This window comes from Camelina sativa, chromosome 8 (genome assembly GCF_030686135.1).
Source record: "Camelina sativa cultivar CO46 ecotype springtype chromosome 8, ASM3068613v1".
Taxonomy (NCBI): domain Eukaryota; kingdom Viridiplantae; phylum Streptophyta; class Magnoliopsida; order Brassicales; family Brassicaceae; genus Camelina; species Camelina sativa.
Window position 1 is genome coordinate 21,746,241 of NC_141887.1, and position 21,821 is coordinate 21,768,061.

A 21,821-nucleotide genomic window follows, 5' to 3' on the forward strand; every position below is an offset into this window, starting at 1 on the left:
GCAAATTGTGTCGGTTCCTATTCCTAAATAGATAAAGTCAAACTAATGGCTTCCCAGAAAGAAAAAAAGAAATTGAAACTCTGAAGAAGCGAAGTAGACGATGAAGAAAGATGGATTTAGCGATAATCTCAAGCTCTCAATTCCAGCTGCTGGGGAGCAATCCAACACCAAGTTCCTGTATATATATTTTTTTTTATCTATTTCTTCATGGATCTATGGATATAGATTTGATGATGTGTTTTTATGTGCGGAAATGTCTGTCTCTGGTTTTGTTTTTGGTGTTTGTGGAGGGGGAACTTAGGGTTTTGTGGTCTCTCTGTAGGACGACGAAGAGCGGTACGTTTAAGGATGGACATCTGCGAGTTAACAAGGATGGAATTCGGATCATCTCTCAATGGGAGCCTGAAGCTGTAAGTCTTCCTCTCTTTCTCTTTTTCTAGGTACTGAATTTCGAAATATGTAACTGTGAATGAATATTTTGCTGAGTTTAGGTTAGTTGGAATGCATAAAATGTAATGTGTTTTGTGGATCTGATCATAATTAGAAACTTTTTTTAAGTTCATTACTGTATTTTTGGACAAAGAGAATTCAGGGATTTACACATTTCAAGCTCATGTCTTCTTGATTACTTTTGTAACCTGTTTTTGTTGCAACTGTGTTTTTCAGGTCTCTCCAATTAAGCCAGCTGATGGTCAACTGAGCTTGTCGGATTTGGTTATGGTTGAAGTCATTGCAAAAGGAAGCAGTGGTGTTGTTCAGTTGGTTCGACACAAATGGACTCGCCAATATTTCGCCGCCAAGGTAACCATCCTCAGATTCTATGTCGTATATGATGAGCTAATTTGGTCTTCTTTTATGTGTTCTGAGCATAATAAATCTTTTTTAAATCCATTTAAAATAGTTCTGGGCCTTTTTCTAATGGTATATGCTACTGTTTCTCCTGTTTTCCTCAATTGCCTTTTCACCCTGCACTTTCTATTTTATTCTTCTCTTTCTCGCATGACTCTTATGCTATATAATTAGGTCTTTCAACTTAACGTCGATGAAGAAATCCGCAAGTCAATTGCACAAGAGTTGAAAATAACTCAATCGTCACAATGTCCATATCTTGTTACCTCGTACCAATCATTTAACAACAATGGAGCAATCTCACTAATTATGGAGTACATGGACGGAGGATCTCTAGCAGACTTTCTCAAATCAGTTAAAGCCATCCCTGAGTCATATCTTTCTGCCATCTTTAGACAAGTAAGCAACACGGGAAACACTAAATACCATACTTTCTTGTATCGGTCGATTGATGTGATTTCTTGAATCTGATAATAGAGGTGACCCAAGGACTGATCTATCTTCATCATGATAGGCATATCATCCACCGTGACTTGAAACCATCAAAGCTGTTGATCAACCACAGAGGAGAAGTCAAAATAACTGACTTTGGTGTGAGTACCGTTATTAAAAACACAGCAGGTTTAGCAACCACATTTGTGGAGACTTACAATTATATGTCTGTAAGTATCTTGTTTGTCTGTTTAGCATTGACTAGTTTGAAACCCTTCTCAGCGGTTAAAAATTGAGATTTTTAATTTTTCCTTTTTGCAGCCAGAGAGAATTGTTGGAAGCATGTATGGTCGTAAAAGTGATATATGGAGCTTGGGATTAGTAGTGCTCGAATGTGCAACAGGAAAGTTTCCTTATGCACCTCAAAATCAAAAGAGAAGATGGACCAGTGTTTACGAGTTGATGAATGCCATCGTTAACCAACCGCCACCTGCTCTTCCTTCAGGAAGTTTCTCCCTTGAGTTATCTTCATTCATCTCCGCATGGTAATTTCTCAAAAAAACAAAAGCAGCTTTCTTACTTGGATTGCGTACTGACTGACTTAATATATTCTACACTACACTCTCTTTCAGTTTACAGAAGGATCCGAACAGCAGAAGCTATGCTAAGGAACTAATGGTTTTTTTTTTTGTTATAAAATCTCTTTTGCATCTTTTTATCGATTCAAACGTTGAAGCATCTTCTGGATCAAAAATGAACTATTGTTGTATAATAATCCCTTTTGCTGATTTTGTTTTATCCATTCAAGTGTTAAACCATCCTCTGGGTCAAAAAAAATTTCAGGAACATCCTTTTTTGAACAAATACGACTACTCGGGGATCAATCTGGCGTCTTACTTCACAGATGCAGGATCGCCGCTTGCAACACGTGGGAATCTATCTGGTACGTTCGCCGTTTAAACTACAGGGAGACAGAGTATCACCTTTTGGTTCCTGTTATCATCTGAGGTTTCTTGTGTTAACTTCCAATTAAAAAAAATGCTCTTATCTTATTATATAACTATTTAAAAAAAACTTTTGAATATATTATAAATAGATCAAGTTTCTTTAAGTTTTAATATAAATGTTATGTTGTTATATATGTGTGTTCTCACAAGTAATTAATAAAAAGGTTAAGATAGATATTCATTATATATTAAAATAATTCAAATGTGAAATAATCTATATCTGAATATACTTGTTTGGTTACAAAAATTCTAAAAATATCTGTTTATAAAAATTCAAATAACATCATATACTAAAAAAAAATCTAAAATTTTATTAACTTAATGTGTTAAATAGTAATTTAAATAATTAAATATAAGATTAAATAAAAGTGAAAGGAGAATTATATTTTAATCTAATATATTGCTTTAAATTAGGTAGATAGATTTTAGGAAATTAATATTATCAAATAAGGAAATTATTGTTTTTGGTTGTAAGGATTGTAGAGAATTTAGTTGGGACTTGTTTGGATACAGAGATAAGAAAGGATGACACAAAAATGTACTCCAAAAATGTTAAGATAGAAGTTGGGTTTTTAAAGTTAGCCATTAACAGGATTGTGACACGTGTCAAGTATACTGATGAGATCTTGACATGAGATCTTGACATGTGTCGAAAAATTATTATTTTCAAAACAGCTAATTAAGATAATAACATTAAATCTACATAAAATTTACATGTTTAGATATATAAATACATATAAATTCCTAAATCAAAAAGAAAAAGTAAGAAAACTAATATATATTCCATTGTACGGTAATTATATTATACATGTTTTCTCAATTAGATTTTGACATGTATAAACAAAAAAATAATTCATTAAGCATGTATGTTATTATTAATCAATAAATAGTGAATAACAAATCTAAAAAAATAACAATAGATCTACATAAATTTACATGTTTATATCGAAACCTTTGATCTTTGATTTTTTTTTTCTGATATAATTTTACTGATCTATTGTGGGTCTTTCATTTATGCGGGTTCTTCAGTGGAAACTATCAGATGCAATAAAATGGAATTAAAATATATAAAGTCCGCTAAATTAATCGAGGATGGAAACACTGATGGAGGTTCCAAAAGTGATTCTATAGTTAGTAGCATTATAATTTTTGAAGATTAGTCGGTGGTTGATGTTTCTGATCAAAATCTAGAGTTTTCTCTTCTAGATAATGTCAATGATTCCAGTACTGATACAAGAGCTGCTTGATCAAGTAATTGAGAAGCGATTTTGAAATTTCGGAAGTTGGAACAGTAAATCATTCTAAAATTGGGTTCAAACGGAATTTATGTGGTTTTCTATCGAATTTGGTTAGTAAACCGTTTAAACCTAGATATATAGAGAAATATATAAGAACTTTTGATTCGGGTAGAAATAAGTTGAGAACTTACGATTCAAGAATATTTGAGACGAGGTCATAGTTCTAAATAGTTTTGGTACAATGTGATACTTCTGAGGTGTAAATAGATCATCAATTAACGTGATTATGACATATGTCATGTTTTGGATTGTTTATAAAGTTTCTATTTTATATATTTGAATTATCTAAGACTTATATATACTATCATGATTATAATTTTCAATTTTTTCTTTTTATTATGTTATATTAACTTTGTTTCAATTTCTTAAATTTTATTGGGTTGGTCATAAAATCATTGTAATCGAGTAGATAATTTTCACCAGTTGTTCATCCAAAATATTTTTGGAGTTAAAAAATTCATGGTCAAAGAAACTATGTCACAAAACAATTTTAATAATTATAAGAACTATAATCATGCCAAAATAAAAGTAAAGCAATATAAAAGTTGTTTAATTTGTTTAAAAGACATTTTATAGGTGGTGATAAAGAACATTAAAAGATACCGTAATTATATGTGGCTACTAATTATATGTTGGTTTGATGAATTCTTTGTATGTAAAATATTTTGTAATTAATTTTGAAACATTTTTGAAATTTGACAATAATAATATTTGTAATGATGATTATTTGACAAAAGTTTTGGTGGGATATAATTTAGCTTTAGATTATTGTAATAATTGTTATAATATATTAAAAATATAAAAATATAAATAAATTTATGAAGTTAAATACAAATATGATTTTTTCTCTAACTAAAATTATTTTAATATTTACTTCAGAAAATAATAATTTTTTTTTTTTTTTTTTTTTTAAATTGTTTAAGATTTAGGATTTATTTTCTTCAACAATTTTAAAACCCGCACAACGTGCGGACCCTTATCTAGTTATATATATAGATATTTTATGCGATATATCTTAAGATTATAGGTATATAAGCAAATGAGAGTGTTAATTGAAAATTTTCCACTTGGAATTCATATCTTGTGATATTTTAAATTGGAATCTTTTGGGAAAAAAGAAGAATGATCTATATTCAAAGAAAGCTTCTATTTTATCTAACTGTCTAATCATTGGTTTACATGAAGACGTTAACCATGCCGATGATATGAATTTAGTAGCAAACGTTCGATGTGAGAAACTGAGGATCCAGTAAGAAAATGTGAGAACTGTTTAGACTGCAGTCAGATAACATACATGGAATACTTTATGTGATTTCGATTTATTAGGTAAATCTGCCACCAACCAATAAACTGTTTTGTTTAACAATGGTTCCAGTCATACTGTTTACCGCTTTATTTTACTCATTCTAAACGACATCTTCCTTTTTTAACATTGTTAAAACTGTAGTTACCATTTACCAATCATACTTGGGCAAAGTATTCCATGTATGTTATCTGAATGCAATCTAAACTGCTTTGTGTGAAGACCATCTAGGAGAAACTTCATGTGAGAAGAAGTTCCAATGTTTTCATATGTTGAACCGTACAGTTTAGGTTGTAAGTAACAATTTTCGATGATGCAGCTTATGGGATTGACAAGCCACACCCTCCATATCGCCACGATGAGGTTTGGAGGCTGGAGGGAATCCCCAAATATGGGGTTGAAGCATCGCGTTTGGCGGAAGAAGGGATCCATACTGTCCAAGAGCTTCGCCGTTGTATTGCGATGAATCCGGACGCCTTCCACCGGGTAAAACCTATAAACACAATGACTTTATTTTTTGGCTTTTTCTAAAGTGCCGATGGAATAGCCTAATTCAACCATAATAGATATGTAGCCTGGCATGGAAGTGTGCAAGTCTTTTTAGTGTTCCTTGACGACCTCTTCTATTTTGTTGGGATACGTTTTCAGATATTAGGAGCATTGGTGTCCAAGAAAACATTGGACACGATTGTATCCCACGCAATGAGTTGCCATGAGGACGGGAAAAAGTATTATGCATACAAAGTGCAAGCTCAGGGAGCCTTTTTTCTCTTCAATGACTTTTACGAATTAGAAGAAGTTTCATTCGATGGGGTCACTACACTAAACTCCAATGAGTTGACCTTTAAACAAAAGGTCCGTAATTCCCCTAATTGCCTATGTTTTAGTTTTGCAGTCTCGGAATTTTATCGACATAAGCATTGTTGTCGGCGTGTATTTTCAGGAACTTATTGACAAACTGAAGCTTGACGCTTATGAAAACGTAATTAGATTCACCGAGGTGGATAAACAGATCTTTGAGCATAATCCACGAGATTCCGTAAGTGAGTCCTCTGATAAAAGTAACGTTTTGCCTCCAGACACATCACGTGAGTCTGAGTGTGATGTCTTCATCTCATACAATGAAAAGGACGTAAGCAGCAGTTTCATTAGCCATCTTCATGCTTCCCTCTGCCAGAAAGAGATTTCAGTCTTTGACAAATTTGATGTAGTTCCAGAATATAGAGTTATGATCGAATTCATAAGAAGCGGTGATGTCTCTTCTAAATACTCAATATTTTTGAATAGAAAGGAACGAGGCGTTTCTCAGATGTGGTACAGACTATCACAATCTTCAATCGGTAACAAGACGAATCTTGAGAGATATTCCCTCCAAAACAAGCGAATGTGGTCAATATGTGATGTTTTAAAGGAAGCGCCTGACTACATATTGACAAAAGAGTACGTAAGCTGGAGTAGTGTTTTTATGTTCTTTTGTTTATGTTTAAAAGTCTTTTCTAGTCTACACTCATTTTAGTATTATAACTAACTTCAGTATGATCATTTTTAATTTTTCCTTTCTTGATGTTGATTATCTATGAAATGGTGCAGATCTGAGTCCGAACTTATAGGTGAGATTGTTAGAGATGCTTTGAAGGAGCTATGTTCCAGTGATAAGGACAAAATGATTGGGATTGATGCACAACTTGATGAGATCCTGTCGCTACTATGCATCGAGTCCACAGATGTTCGCAAAATAGGTATATGGGGTACAGCTGGTATGGGAAAGACGACCATTGCTGAAAAAGTCTTTCGCCGAATCTCTGTCCACTACAAGTCTTGCGTCTTCCTGAAGGACATTCATGAACAAGTATAAGAAAATGGGCAGGTTACAGTTAGAGAGAAATTTTTGTCTAAACTCTTAGAGGTCGAACCATCTCTGATGCGGAATTCCGACATTAACACATGTTTCTTGAGGAGTAGGCTTCAGTGTAAGAGGGTTCTCTTATTCCTATTGTTTCTGCTTTTAAACTAATCTCTTTCCCCATCGTCTGCAACATGTCATGCATCTCAATGCGATTACCAGAAAGAGTAATCAAACATTTGTCAACAAGATCCTTAATCACGCCAGACACATCCACACCATGACTGCTGAGAAGGCTTTTCACGTAATCCACATTTTCTGATCTAAAGAAACATGCAATATCCAGAAATATGTTCTTCTGCTCAACGCTCAGCTCCTCATAGCTTGTTTCCAAAACTTCATAAATATCTCCATGTGATCTACTTTTCAGTCTATCCAATTTAGCTTCCCAATACAAATTATCCCTCTCGCAAAGATCAGATCCTACTACCTTAAGAGCCAAAGGGTGACCTTTAGCGTAATCTAGAACCATATTTGTCAAACACTCAAACCCTTTCGAAGGACAAGAGTCATTAAACGCATTCAAGCTAAAGAGCTTCAAGGCTTCTCTATCATTCAATTTCGGGAGCACATATTTCCGGCCTTTGATCGTCTCCACCAGTTTACAGTCTCTAGTAGTAATGATAATTCTACTTCCTCCTTGATACCATTTGCAGTGCCCCATAAGATACCTGATCTGCTTTTCGTCATTCACATCATCAAGCACGATAAGCAGCCTCTTGCTCTTAAGCCGGCGCTCAAACCTCTCATGTGCATTTCCAGGAGCTCCAATCTCAAGATCCCTATCATTTAACACAGTGGAAAACAGTTTCTGCAGCAAAGATTCTAACCCGCTTCGACCTGAATTTTCTCGGATGTTCGTAAGAGAGCAGCTACCGTCGAAGTGACCACGCATACGTCCATACAAACAATCAGCAAGAGTCGTTTTACCAATCCCAACCATTCCAACAATGCCTATGATATGAACAGAATCCAAATCCTCCCATGATAACAGCTTTTCAAGATTCTTTAGACGAGACTCTACCCCAACGAGACCTTCGTTCCCACTCGGAGCCAAATCATTCAGCTTCTTGAATGTGTCAACAGCAATCTCATCCACAAGTTTAGCCTCAGACGTGCTAACAACATAAAACCACAATTACAATAAACTTCAAAAAAACATCTCTAAGAAAATAAAAGGCAGAGGAAACAGAGTGATAAAAGTTAACCTAATCTCCTTGACAACATAACCGGAAATGTTAGATGCTGAGTCAAGAGCAGCTTTCTACGACGAGATCTCTTCAGGCGTAACACCGGGAAAAGTCAATTCCGGCAACTTGAACGGCACAGCGAAACTCTTCTTCTGCTTCTCGACGTCGGATTTGTCAACTTTGTAGAAGATCGGTACAACAAGCTGCTGGTTTCTGTTTCTGCAATCGAGGATCTTCACTAGCTCACGGAGGCACCACGCGGAGTTAGCGTAATTCGCGGAGAAGACGATGATCGCGATCTTGGATCTCTCGATTCGATCGAAAAGCGCGGTGAGATTGTCTCCTCGACGGAGCCTGTCGTCGATGAAGGAGTCGATTCCTCTTAAGCGAAGCGCTTTTTGGAGATGGCCGGTGAAGTTGCTGCGCGTGTCGAAGCCTCTGAAACTAAGAAACACATCGAACTCTGCCGAAGAGGAAGAAGAAGGAGGAGATGATGGTTCCATTGGAGAACAAAAAGCTCTGATGCAATATTTCCAGTTCAAGTCAACGGTGAGCAAACAAAGGGGCTTTGTGGCTTCTTCTCTGATAAAAACAATTTTTTTTTTTTTTTTTTTTTTTTTTTTTTGAGGAATAAAAGAAAAAAATAGAAGTCACAAATAGATCTGTGGGTTAACGGTAACTTTTTAAATATTCTCTTCTCCAGTTTTTTTTTTTGATAAATTTGGGGATCGATGTCGGAGAAGGAAGAGTCTACCGGAGCGGCCGACGCAGCTAGTGATTATTATCCGAGAGTTGGAAGTTCCGGTGAAGGGAATAATAGTAGTTCGAGTAGTGATGTTGACGCGAGATTCAAGCGGAAGATCTCCACCGGTTTGATGGTTTCCCAATCGCCGTCGGTGTCCACCGTATCATCCCCTTGGTTAGTTCCGGTGATGATTGGGTCGTGAATTTGCAGGCTGATTTGAATTTTCATGCGCTGGGTTTGTTTTGGAGATAAATTTATGTTTTTTTTATTTTTTAATATTTTGTGATGCAGTATTGGAAGGCTAACAACAGGTGCTTTAGCCTATCTTGAATCTGTCAAGGATACGTTTCAAGACGATAAAGAGAGATATGACACTTTCCTTGAAGTCATGAAGGACTATGATGATCAGAGCCGGTAAATGCTCTCTTCTTCTTCTCTCTTCCATTTTTATTTGGTCTTTTTATTTATTCTCACAGTAGGAAATGTTATTTTTGTTTGTGTGTTTCATTGTTGTTTCCTAGAGATGACACCAATGGCATCATAGCAAGAGTAAAAGATTTGTTCAAGGACCATGACGACTTGCTTTTGGGGTTTAATATCTTCTTGCCTAGGTGGTACCAAATAACTCTTCCGCCCAAGGATGAGACTCCTGTTGAGTTTCTTGACAAGTTCGAGGTATGTATGTGTATACTAATGTAGTAAACCCGATACCTATTTCGTCATGTTCCACACATGTGTGCTCGGATTTGTTTTCACTTGATTTAACCCGAATGTAACAATTTGCAGGGAACATATGGAATGACATATCAGCAAGTTGTAGCTCAAGCAGTTCAAGGAATTCAAGCCCATGTCAATATGCAACCTCAAAGCGAGTATCCTCCTTCCTCAGCGTTTCAATCATTTCCATCGGGTCAACCTCAGATCCTTACCCCAGCTCCAGATTCTTCAGTACTAGCTCACAGTAGTACCTCAGGTATAACTAGCATCGAGCCTCTAAATCGAGTTGATGATGGCTATTACTGGCGGAAGTATGAGCAAAAGAGTGCTAAAGGCGAAATGTTTCCTCGAAGCTATTACAAGTGCACACATCCAGGATGCCTTGTCAAGAAGAAGGTTGAGAGATCTGTTGATGGTCAAGTAACAGAAATCGTCTACAAAGGTGTTCACAATCACGAACCTCCTAAGCATGCAAAAAAAGGTAGCACCACAACTCTAAGTGGGGGTTCGATACATAACAATCGCAGGAGTTCTGGATTGGCAGCATCACAGTTCAGCTCCAACAAGCAACAGGAAGCAGCAAGTGACAGTGAAGAAGTCAACAGTGGAGATACTGCTGAAGATGAGCCTGAAACCAAGAGAAGGTAAAGTTATAAACTTTGTTGATGATTAATAATCCATTTCTTTTTTTGGGCTTTTTGGTTTTTTGAGTGGATAGATCATCGAATGTGCAGAATTAAACAAGTTGAGGATTGCGAACCAGCTGCTGCTACTTCACATAGAACCGTGAGAGAGCCTGTATTTACTGTCCGAACGTTGAGTGAAGTTGATCTTATAAATGATGGATTTAGGTGGCGCAAATATGGACAGAAAGTTGTCAAAGGGAGCCCTTATCCGAGGTTGCTATTACACTCTTTGAATGGTGGAACTCGTCGAGCAATATAGCTTTGTGTCTCCAAAAATTCTTGTTAATATTCTCTTTTTGGTCTGTAGGAGTTATTTCAAGTGCACGAAAGTGGGATGTGGAATGAGGAAACATGTAGAGAGAGCAGCAACAGATCCAAAAGTTGTAGTGACAACATATGAAGGAAAACATAACCATGACCTTCCAGCAGCTAAATCAAGAAGCCATGGTAGTGTCATCGCAGAGAATAGTGCGAACTTTGTAAGTTTTCCACCAACGTCCTCGAAGAATCTGCAAGACGCTGACTTAAGCGTTGGCTTCCCAAGGTCTCAGAGCTTGTTTGTAGATGAAGCATTAACTGATACAAGTGATTTCTTTGGGCCTCCAAGCACTTCTGTTACATTTTCCGCCTCTAAACACTATGATGTCGTAATCAGATACGGAAGAGGAGATATAAGCAACGATGATTTCATTAGCCATCTTCGTGCTTCCCTCTGCCGGAGAGGGATTTCTGTCTATGAAGAACTTAATGAAGGGGATGCAATTCCACAATGTTGGGTTTTGATCATACTATTAACAAGCACATATGTCCCTTCGAACCTCTTACACATTCTTGAACGCCAACATACAGATAATCTAGTGATATATCCGATCTTTTACAGACTATCACCAAATGATTTTGTCTGTAACAGCAAGAATTATGACATATTTTTTTTTCAAGACGAGCCAAAAAGGTGGCAGGCTGCGTTGAAGGAAATAACTCAGATGCCTGGCTACACATTGACAGATAAGTACGTGGTCCCTGGGTTCTAAATGTAGAATTGCATGAATTTTTATTTGGCAAAATAAGGCTATAGAACTTTAATATACTATCTTCTCTTTCCTCTGATGTTTGTCTTGTCTACTTTATTCTTAAAATCTCGCAGGTCTGAATCTAATCTTATAGATGAGATTGTAAGAGATACTTTAAAGGTGTTATGTTATGGTGATAAGGTGAACATGGTTGGGAGGGATATGCAGGTAGAGGAGATTTTGTCACTTATGTGCATTGAGTCTCTAGATGTTCGCAGCATAGGTATATGGGGTGCGGTTGGTATAGGAAAAACAACCATTGCTGAAGAGATCTTTCGTAGAATCTCTGTCCAATATGAGACTTGTGTCTTCCTTAAGGACCTTCACAAACAAGTTGAAGTAAAAGGTCACGATGCTGTGAGAGAGGATTTTTTGTCTAAAGTTTTAGAGATTGAACCTCATATTATTCGAATATCCGACATTAAAACAAGTTTCTTGAGGAATCGGCTTCAGCGTAAAAGGGTCTTTGTTATTCTCGATGATGTGAATGATTACAAAGATGTTGAAACCTTTCTTGGGAAGCTTAACTATTTTGGTCCAGGAAGCAGACTTATTATGACCTCCAGAAATAGACGTGTTTTCGTACTATGTAAAATCGATCATGTCTATGAGGTCAAGCCATTAGATATTCCTAACTCTCTACTACTTCTCAATCATGAGATATCTCAGTTTGTTTTGTTACCTGAGGTTTACAAGACAATGTCACTTGAGCTGGTCAAATTTTCGAATGGAAATCCGCAGGTTCTTCAGTTCTTGAGCAGTATTGATGTAGAATGGAATAGATATTCACAAGAAGTTCAGAATATATCTCCCATTCACATTCCAGGTATATATGAAAGAAGCTGTTGTGGGCTTGATGACAACGAAATGAGTATATTTTTGGACATTGCATGTTTCTTTAATAGGATGGATAAAGACAATGTCGCAATGTTGTTGGATGGCTGTGGTTTCTCCGCACATGTCGGATTTAAAGGCCTTGTTGACAAATCACTGTTAACAATATCACAACATAACTTGGTGGACATGCTCGGTTTTATCCAGGCAACTGGTCGAGAAATTGTTCGCCAAGAATCAGCTGACAGGCCAGGAGACCGCAGCAGGTTGTGGAATGTGGAAGATATCAGGGATGTATTCATAAATGACACTGTAAGTCAAAGTCATCTTAGTCCCTCTATTATGTAGTCTTGTAAGTATATTCGGGCTAAATTATGGCTGAATTTTTGTTCTCTTTGTTTTCAGGGCACATCAGCTATTGAGGGCATTTTCCTAGACATGTTGAATCTTACATTTGATGCAACTCCCAATGTGTTCGAGAAGATGTGTAACCTTCGACTGTTGAAATTGTATTGCTCCAAAGTGGAAGAGAAGCATGGAGTATATTTTCCTCAAGGTCTTGAATATTTGCCAAGCAAGCTAAGGCTTCTCCATTGGGAACATTATCCTTTAAGCTCCTTGCCGAAGAGTTTTAATCCAGAGAACCTTGTAGAGCTTAAATTGTCAAGTAGTTGTACAAAGAAACTTTGGAAAGGAAAAAAGGCAAGATTCAAGATTTTGTACTACCAATTTAGTCAAAAATATAGTAACCCATTAAGTGTTGATGATTTTTTTCTCTCTTTTGCAGAGTCTGGAAAAGCTTAAAAGAATGACACTTAGCTACTCCTACGAGTTAACTAAAATCCCAAGACTTTCAAGTGCGCCAAATCTTGAGCTACTTGATCTTGAAGGCTGCAACAGCTTGTTGAGCATTAGCCAGTCCATCTCTTATCTCACGAAGCTTGTTTTTCTAAATCTTAAAGACTGCTAGAAGCTGGAGAGTGTTCCATCTATGCTTCGTTTAGAATCTCTCAAGGTTCTTAATCTTTCTGGCTGCATAAAGCTAGAGAATTTCCCGGAGATTTCACCAAATGTGAGAGAACTGTACATGGGTGGAACTATGATAAAAGAAATTCCGTCATCCATTAAGAACCTGGTATTGCTTGAAAAACTGGACCTGGAAAACAGCAGACATCTAAAGAAACTTCCAACAAGCATCTGCAAATTAAAGCATCTTGAAACTCTAAATCTGTCAGGCTGCACAAGCCTGGAGCGGTTTCCAGACTTGTCGAGAAGGATGAAATGCTTAAGGTTTTTGGATGTAAGCAGGACAGCCATTAAAGAGCTACCCTCCTCCATATCATATCTGACTGCTCTTGAAGAGCTGAGATTCTTAGACTCCAGGAACCTCTTAAAATTCCCAATTGTTACCAATCCCAATGCCAGTTTTACAGAGTTGATGCCTCCCGAGTCGAATAAGATGGATAATTTAGGTACTCCGGCAGATGAGGAAGTAGTTGTTGGTGGTCCGAGAGAGAATAGGCGTGGCATTAAGGGGGTTAGACCACCAGTACTTAATCCCCCTATAGCAATGAAACGACCTCCCATTCTTCGAGGATCATCTTGGGATTTCCTTACGCATTTCGCTCCAAGTGATGAAGAGAAAGCCATGGAAGAGAAAGTGGAAGCGGAAGAAACGGAAGCTATGTTTATCCAGTTGAGGGATACAGAGGGATGCTCATTCACTACAAACAAGGGTGACTCCTCAATGACAGTATCCAACACGTCGTCTGTTTACGCCTCCGAAGGATCTATCATCACCTCTTGGCAGAAAGGTCAACTTCTGGGACAAGGATCATTGGGCTCCGTGTATGAAGGCATTTCAGGGTAAGTCTTACTTGTTGCTAATGTTTGATAAACTTAAAGTCAGATACTTAATTCACAAATGCTGCGCAAAGTTATACTAACAAAGCGAGTTTTCCTTGTGTCTTTGGGTGATGCTGACCAAGATGCTTTTTGATGGATGTTTATGTTAAATGTAGAGATGGGGACATCTTTGCTGTCAAGGAAGTTTCGCTATCGCTACTTGATCAGGGAAGTCGGACACAAGAATGCATTCAACAACTCGAGGGGGTGAGATATACTTGGTGTCCTGCTACCGGCATCTTATTTTAATATATGTAATATTGTGTCCTTGATCTGTTAGAAACAGTTTGCTAATCCTCCTTACTTTTACCACATTTTCTATTTTATAAATAGGGGATTGCACTACTTAGTCAGCTTCAGCATCAGAATATAGTACGATATCGTGGCACAGCTAAGGTATGATTTCTGGCTTTCCTGTTTTTCAGTTGCAGCTGACTCATAAAACATAAACGCATTTTGCTGTTTGCAGGACGAGTCGAATTTTTACATCTTTCTTGAACTAGTAACCCAAGGATCCTTTCAAAAACTCTACCAAAGATACCAGCTTAAAGACTCTGTAGTTTCCTTGTACACAAGACAGATTCTTGATGGTTTGAAATATCTCCACGATAGAGGTGTTATACACAGGTTAGACTAGTAACCTCTGTTTTGATAGCTTTCGTCCATGTCTTTACCAAGCCTTTGATTTCCTGTATTTTCTCGGTCGCTTACATTTCTAATTGATGATACAAAGGGACATCAAATGTGCAAATGTATTGGTGGACGCTAATGGAGCAGTTAAACTTGCAGATTTTGGATTGGCTAAGGTTCTTTTTCCATTAATCAATGTTTAGTCGTATTTGCTCTGAAGTAATAACCTGGTACATCGCTTATTCCCCTTACTTAGTACCTGTGACATTTTGTTATTTAGGTAATCGACATTAAGTCCCACAGGGGAACTCCATTGTGGATGGCTCCAGAGGTAATTATATATTTTAAGATCCTTCCCACTGTTTTAATTGTAAATACAAGGAAAGACATACATATCATAAAAGAAATGTTGAATACAGTTACTCAAATATGTTCCCTCATAAATACTGATGTAGGCTTGATAAGCTCAATAACCCCTAGTTATGATTCCTTCAGGTCTTTGACTAATCTGGAACTAGTTTTAAATGTTATTTATTTGAGTTTATAACCGTAATGTAAGTAGTAATTATACGTAAATGACATGTATATGTATTTCACTTTCATTGTACGTTAGGCTTACTTGTACAATTGTTTCTAAATAACATAATAATTTCATCAGGTTCTTAACCCGACGCATAGTGATGGCTACGGAAGTCCAGCTGATATATGGAGCCTCGGGTGCACTGTGCTTGAAATGTTGACTGGTCAGGTTCCCTATTCCGATTATGAACCTGTAAGTCTTTCAAGATTTTCAAACGTTCTTCATATAAGTAGGGAAATCCCATAAAAATCACCAACTGAAAATATATACGAACATTTTGTAAATTTGTACTTCTATTAAAAAAAACATGGACAAAGCATTTGGTTCAGTCTCAACAAGTGACTTTGTTTTGCACCTTCAGTTAGTAGATATATGTTGACATAGTGGGAATTTGGACATTTATCTTATTATTATCTTATTAGTTGTTCAAACACGCAGGTTTATGCCGCGTATAAGATTGCAACGGGTACGCTTCCAGAAATACCTGATACTCTATCGTTAGACGCTCGACATTTCATACTCAAGTGTCTCAAAGTGAAACCGGAAGAGCGGCCAACTGCAGCTGAGCTGTTGAACCATCCATATGTGAGAAGGCCCTTACCATCCTCGGGCTCTGGATCGGGCTTGGGATAAGCATCTCCGGTTCTCCGTCCATGAGGCTAATTTTTGCAGGTTGCCGTCTATAGGTGAACCTTTTGTTTTTGTTTTCATGAGTATATTAGAGTCAAAAACTGTATATTCTAACATTGATGTCCTAATAGTATGAGGAGGTGTTTGTTACAAAGCAAGACTCGATTCCCCTTTCTCATTACATTGTGTCATCAATATATACAAGAGTGTATGAATGACGTGCAAGTAATATCTATACAAATATGGAAACAGAATATTTCATATTCCCTTGTCTATCACTCCCCCGCAGTTGAAGCGTTGGTCGGTATGACGAGACTGTACGAAAAGCGGTGAACAATGGTGTTGGAAGGCCTTTTGTAAAGATGTCCGCGTACTGGTGCGACGATGGGACATGGAGGACTTGTACGGTACCAAGAGCAATACATTCACGAACGAAGTGCAAATCGATCTCGACATGCTTAGTGCGTTGATGTTGAACAAGGTTAGTAGAGAGGTACACCGCGCTGACGTTGTCACAGTAGACTAAGGTGGCTGTTGTCAAGGGACAATGTAGTTCAAGAAGAATGTTCCGGAGCCAGGTTGTTTCTGCCACAACATTGGCGACGCCTCTGTACTCGGCTTCTGCACTGGACCATGAGACAGTGTGTTGACGCTTTGCGGACCATGAAATGAGGTTGTCACCGTGGAAGATGCAATAACCAGAGGTTGAGCGTCGTGTGGAAGGACAACCTGCCCAGTTGGCGTCCGTATATGCTACTAGTCCGGAAGTCTTAGTTGGGTATAGCTGCAAACCAAAATCGAGTGTACCTTTAACGTACCTTAGTATCCGTTTGAGAGCCTTGTAATGAATGTCACGAGGATCATGCATAAACAAGCAGACTTGTTGAACTGCGAAGGAGATGTCCGGTCTTGTAAATGTCAAATATTGAAGAGCACCAGCAAGACTTCGGTAAAGGGTCGGATTAGCAACGGGCGGACCAGCCCCGACAGCGAGTTTAGTGCGTGTGTCGGCCGGTGTGGTGCAGGGGTTACAATGAGTCATGTTGGCACGATGGAGTATATCAGCTGCGTAGTTTCGTTGGTTGAGGAAGAGACAGATGCGTTTCGCGTGATGGCGATGCCTAGAAAATAATGGAGCTCTCCAAGATCTGTCATTTCGAATTCGTTGCTAAGCAAGGAGACAATGCGGTTGAGCAGCTCCGTTGAAGATGCGGTGAGACCAATGTCATCTACATAAAGAAGGAGATAGGCCATGCTGTCGGCGTGGTTGTACACAAATAGTGATTGGTCGCCTTTGCTTTGTTTAAAACCGATCCGACGAGCATACTCTGCGAACCGGTGATTCCATGCGCGCGGAGCTTGTTTGAGAGTAGAGGGAGCGTCGTAGTAGACAGACGTGGTCAGGTTTGTCGGAATCGCGGAAGCCCGGTGGCTGATGCATATAGACCGTTTCATCAAGATTGCCATTGAGGAAGGCATTTTTGACATCAAGTTGGTGTACCGGCCACTGCCGCGAGAGAGATAGATCAAGAACCAGGCGGATAGTAGCTGGCTTCACGACCGGACTGAATGTCTCATCGCAGTCCACACCGACTTCCTGTGATTTCCCATTTGCGACTAAGCGGGCCTTGTACCTGGAAAGATTGCCATCTGCACCAAACTTATGCGTAAAAAGCCACATAGAACGCACAATATTAGTGTTTTTAGGCCGTGGTACTAGATCCCACGCCCTCTTTTTAATTTGAGCGTTATATTCCTCATGCATGGCTGGATTCCAGTTAGGATCCTCTAGAGCTTTTAGGTGAGATGAAGGTAGGGGAGAAAGAACGGTGGTATGAAGAGAAAGGGGTTGTCTTGGCTTGGAGATGCCTCGTTTACTACGTGTCACCATAGGGTGCGACGTCGCAGGTGGAGGTCGAGCAGCAACTGGCGGAGCCGGCGGAGGTACCGGTTCCGTCGGAGTGGGTGGCTGCGGAGGTGCTGTGTTTTTGACTGGCGGTGTATAGAGGGGACGAAGGAGAGGCGATGGTGAGATAGGCACATTTGTGGGGATGACGGAGGGAGGAGTTTGTGTTATTTGGGAGAAAGGAAAAATAGACTCAGCAAAGGTAACATGACGGGAAATTATTACCTTGCGAGTTTGAAGATCAAGACATCGGTATCCTTTGTGATTGGTAGGATATCCAAGGAAGACACATGCGGTGGAACGAGGAGCTAATTTGTGTGATGTGATGGGAAGGAGATTGGGATAGCATAAGCAACCGAAGACTCGAAGGTGAGTGTAGGCGGTGGGCTTGCGAAAAAGCTTGGTATAAGGTGTGTCATTGTTGATGGAGGATGAGGGGAGGATATTGAAGAGGTGAGTAGCCGTCATGAGGGCTTCTACCCAATAGGAAGGTGGCATGGACGCTTGGAAAAGCAGAGAACGAACTCAATTGTTAAGTGTTTGGAGCGTACGCTCTGCTTTGCCATTTTGTTGGGAAGTATGAGGGCAAGATAAGCGAGGAACGATGCCATGTTGTGGGAGATGGGAGAGGAAAGTGTTGTTTTGATATTCACCACCATTGTCGCATTGCAATGCTTTTATGCTGCGGCCAAATTGATTAGAGACATAAGCCATGAATTGTAAAAATGTAGAGAAGACATCAGATTTTTTACGTAAAGGAAAAACCCAAAGAAAATGAGTAAATTGATCAATGTAAATAACATAACTTTTGAAACCCGTGATGCTGGAAACCGGTGAGGTCCAGACATCAGAATGAATTATTTCAAAAGGTTCAGAAACAGAAGAAATAACAGAATCAAAAGGTAAACGAATGTGTTTCCCCAACTGGGCAGCCTATGATCACCGCGGCAGCTAGGGGTTTACCTAAAAGGAATACCTACAAAAACAAAAGGTAGCATCATGAGTAATCTAAGATTACTCATGTGAGTCCGCCTAACTAACTGATATATCATGGTTTTTAGGTGTTTTTAGCCATGATATAAGTCTTATTTGTAGAGTCTTTTTGGTATTTTTAGAGTCTTTTGAGTCTTTATAGGATTTAGCATGGATGAGAGCTTAACATAGCTAAATAGGAAGATTTGGAGCTTAATCAAGCATTGGGGCTAAGCTATGAAGTTGGGAGACAAGTTCAGAGACTTGCATCGGTCGATGCAAGTGATGGTGTCGATCGATGCAGAGCCACAAGAAGAATCGAAAGTTTTCTCACAAGTTTTGAAAATTTACAAAACTGCCCCAAAGTTTCCATATTTGCATCATTAGTCCCTGGACGTGTTTTAGGAATATATATAGGATTTTTATAGTCATTGTTTAGACCTAACCTTTATTTTTCCTGCAACCTTTTGAGAGAGAAATCCCTGAGAAATTTAGAGAGATTTTGGAGAGAAGAATCAAGACTCCTTCTAGAGAAGATTCAGAACTCCTTTTCTACTTCTTTTTATCTCTTAATGCTATCTATTTTATTCATGATTTGTGTTCTTGCAATTATGTCTGAGTAGATCTCTTGTTAGGTTAAAGGCTTTTCATAGGGTTTTTTATGATTTATTAGATCTGTTATTTTTAGGATTCTTTATCTTTCTAGATCTTTATCTTAGGTTGTTCTTCATATTAATTCTTGATTGATAACCTAGAATTAATACCTAGGAAAATAAATTGATATGAGAATATAATTGATTTTCCTGATAAAACCTTTTGATGAGCAAAATTACTTTATGCAAAGAGATTTGATTTAGTGATTTTTTGAACAATCTAAACTTGTTTTTAAAGCTAATATATTACCTAGAATTTTGCAAAGAGATTTGGATTTTCTGGTTTTAAATTTAGATAATATTTGCAGTGAGAACTGATTTATTTTACAAAAGAGTTTAGAGTTCTAGATCTGATCTTAATTGCTTGAATCATAATTTCTTGATTGATTTAATATTTCATAAATTCCTGAGAAATTCCCTAGGCCTAGCGTTTTTAATTCCTGAATTTACAACACTTTTGAATTCTGTTTTTGCATTGCTTTTAAATTAATATTTCTGTTTAGCATAATTAAAAGATTATTAAATCTATTGTGTGATCTAGAGTCCTTGTGGATACGATCCCTAAGTACTACAATTGATCTCTTAATTTGAGAGAGTAGCTATAGGGTAAATTTGAGCATATCACTACCCTCTAAACAACACCCCAACTAGGACTCTATCAACAAACAAGCAACTAATGCAAGCAACGCATGCATTAAGATAAATCATAGAATCACGCAATCAAACAAATGCTTAAAGAAGCTAAAGTACTCAAATACAAAGTACCTGCACAACGACTCACATTACCACTTGTATGATACTAATAAACTTTTCCACTTTGCCTTAAGGTCTTTAATCTTCTACGATATGGATTTCCCATCAGGCAATGCTTCCCCGACCCTTAGCCAAAAAGGCTAGAAGGATCACATCCCTTTCCTAAAACCGTGTATAAGGGACCTATTCCCTTACGGTAAAATTTACTACTTCGTCAAGTAGTGCTCGTTGGTAGCTAACCACTCCGTGCCATTGGGACAATCACGTTATCGCCTTAGCAAGTCTTAACAAGACTAATGACTTAACCCAAAAAATACAAGTATCTCTAAAAACTAAGAATACTTGCAACATAAACTAACAATCAATCAAACAAACATTAGCCATGCACAAGCAAGACTAACACAACAACACACAACAAACTAAAATGCTTCCTATCCTAATAAATAACAAATAAAACACAACATCAAACAAAGCAACTCAAGCTCGTCAATAACTACCAATTATTGACTCGCAAGAAACGAGCAGCATAACGGCTATAACGATAGCATAACCGATTATACTAACATCTAAAATACTCACAACAAACAAATCTCACAATAATAACCACATCAAACTAAACACACAATAATGATCCTGAACTATACCAAAATAGAACATGACCCTAACATGCAACACATACCCTAAGAAATTACGATAATAAACACAGCAACCACACAAGCAAACAAAAACCGAACTTAACCTCACAGAAATTAAGGAAATAAATCCTAGACATGTGCTACTTCACATGTGTTCGGTACTCACAGGTTTAAGCTGAAACTTGGCTTCGTTCACGTCTCCGACTAGCTAGATCCGCGCGAACTCGAAAGCTCTGGATTTCGCATCATCAAAATCCGCTTAGGCTAGGATCTAAAAATAAAAGCTAGAAAGGAAACTGAACTAAGACTAGGCTACTTACCTACAACCTTGCTATCCTTCTTTGAAAACTCCTTGAGCTACTTGGAGACTTCCCTTATCTCCAAGAACAAACAAAGAACTTTAACTAAGGTTTTAGGTAAATTTTGGGTTTACTTAAGCTAATGAACGATGGGTGGGTATTTATGCTCATCTAGGGTCGGTGATGAGGTTCATTAGTCACCTAAACAAGTGTTTTTCGCTCAGTTCTCGGCCAATCACATCTCGCCATTCCGTTTTTGACCATACTTATCTAATTCCTATGCCAACACATGGCATTACAGCTCAACCACGCCCTCATCCTATTTTATTGGCTAAGAACAAACCAATTGGTCTCTTATTGACCAATCAAACTCTCCCAACTGATTCCAAGTCCCACTCTCACAAACCGTTAACCGTTTCTCGCTGAAAATATCCCGTTTCGACCAGTTTTATGTGACATTGCCCTAAATATAATTCCTCCAAGAAAACTCTGATTTTTCAAGATAAAATACCCTATTTTATCATCCTTAAGCTTCCCTAGAATCCTCAAGCTCAAATAAATTTAACCGTTTCACTTTTCCTTTCGGTGATCGGCTAAAAGAGCCTCTAGCTACTTGATTTTCTAAAAGAAAATTATTCTAAGCTTCAACTTGATTTTCTACTTCTTGCTATAGCATCCTCAACTTCTTCAAGGTCCTCTTAATTTATTTTATGCTTGACCTTAGCACAAAATTCTAATTCTGCTCCTTAGCGCTCTTCTGAGTAGCTTCTGGGTCAATTCTCTGGAAATCTGAAAACTGACTAATTCTTCTTGACTAAAACCTT

The 21,821-nt window shown here is 38.0% G+C and overlaps 4 protein-coding genes and 1 pseudogene across 5 annotated transcripts; 3 read left to right on the top strand and 2 right to left on the bottom strand.

Annotated features, from left to right (window-relative positions):
- Positions 1 to 36: 36 nt before the first annotated feature.
- On the top strand, positions 37 to 2,365 carry LOC104707497 (mitogen-activated protein kinase kinase 2). Its single transcript, XM_010423865.2, has 8 exons — positions 37 to 177; positions 323 to 410; positions 667 to 801; positions 1,024 to 1,248; positions 1,329 to 1,511; positions 1,603 to 1,826; positions 1,914 to 1,959; positions 2,125 to 2,365. The coding sequence occupies exons 1-8, from the start codon at positions 101 to 103 to the stop codon at positions 2,239 to 2,241; spliced, it is 1,095 nt and encodes a 364-aa protein (XP_010422167.2). The 5' UTR covers positions 37 to 100; the 3' UTR covers positions 2,242 to 2,365.
- A 2,668-nt stretch (positions 2,366 to 5,033) lies between these two features.
- LOC104717937 (putative WRKY transcription factor 19) lies at positions 5,034 to 6,915 on the top strand. The gene is made up of 5 exons (XM_087461802.1): positions 5,034 to 5,132; positions 5,209 to 5,375; positions 5,538 to 5,744; positions 5,833 to 6,329; positions 6,480 to 6,915. The coding sequence occupies exons 2-5, from the start codon at positions 5,352 to 5,354 to the stop codon at positions 6,742 to 6,744; spliced, it is 993 nt and encodes a 330-aa protein (XP_087317928.1). The 5' UTR covers positions 5,034 to 5,132; positions 5,209 to 5,351; the 3' UTR covers positions 6,745 to 6,915.
- Positions 6,432 to 8,670, bottom strand: LOC147940296 (disease resistance-like protein DSC1 pseudogene; annotated as a pseudogene). The gene is made up of 3 exons (XR_015563883.1): positions 8,001 to 8,670; positions 6,803 to 7,910; positions 6,432 to 6,717 (listed from the first exon to the last, which is right to left on the bottom strand). The product of XR_015563883.1 is annotated as a disease resistance-like protein DSC1 pseudogene (transcript).
- LOC104707496 (disease resistance-like protein DSC1) lies at positions 8,057 to 8,485 on the bottom strand. The gene has a single exon (XM_019228779.2). It carries the CDS (start codon positions 8,483 to 8,485, stop codon positions 8,057 to 8,059), a length of 429 nt encoding a protein of 142 aa, XP_019084324.2.
- A 43-nt stretch (positions 8,671 to 8,713) lies between the features above and the next one.
- Positions 8,714 to 16,042, top strand: LOC104707494 (putative WRKY transcription factor 19). Its single transcript, XM_019228540.2, is given in 16 exon segments — positions 8,714 to 8,901; positions 9,019 to 9,141; positions 9,249 to 9,402; positions 9,514 to 10,088; positions 10,179 to 10,343; positions 10,438 to 11,139; positions 11,275 to 12,346; positions 12,440 to 12,736; positions 12,822 to 13,900; positions 14,056 to 14,146; positions 14,273 to 14,335; positions 14,409 to 14,566; positions 14,673 to 14,745; positions 14,850 to 14,900; positions 15,228 to 15,341; positions 15,588 to 16,042. Coding segments are annotated over 16 exon segments (5,100 nt in total). The 3' UTR covers positions 15,783 to 16,042.
- The last annotated feature ends 5,779 nt before the right edge of the window (positions 16,043 to 21,821 follow it).

What these genes read in the sequence shown, in the direction of transcription:
- LOC104707497 (XM_010423865.2), top strand. Translation starts at nt 101, where the DNA reads ATGAAGAAAGATGGATTTAGCGATAATCTCAAGCTCTCAATTCCAGCT. An exon ending in CTCAATGGGAGCCTGAAGCT is followed by an intron (nt 411 to 666) that starts GTAAGTCTTCCT and finishes TGTGTTTTTCAG; the next exon opens with GTCTCTCCAATTAAGCCAGC. An exon ending in GCTATGCTAAGGAACTAATG is followed by an intron (nt 1,960 to 2,124) that starts GTTTTTTTTTTT and finishes AAAAAATTTCAG; the next exon opens with GAACATCCTTTTTTGAACAA.
- LOC104717937 (XM_087461802.1), top strand. Translation starts at nt 5,352, where the DNA reads ATGAATCCGGACGCCTTCCACCGG. An exon ending in ATCCGGACGCCTTCCACCGG is followed by an intron (nt 5,376 to 5,537) that starts GTAAAACCTATA and finishes ATACGTTTTCAG; the next exon opens with ATATTAGGAGCATTGGTGTC. An exon ending in GACTACATATTGACAAAAGA is followed by an intron (nt 6,330 to 6,479) that starts GTACGTAAGCTG and finishes GAAATGGTGCAG; the next exon opens with ATCTGAGTCCGAACTTATAG.
- LOC104707496 (XM_019228779.2), bottom strand. Translation starts at nt 8,485, where the DNA reads ATGGAACCATCATCTCCTCCTTCTTCTTCCTCTTCGGCAGAGTTCGAT.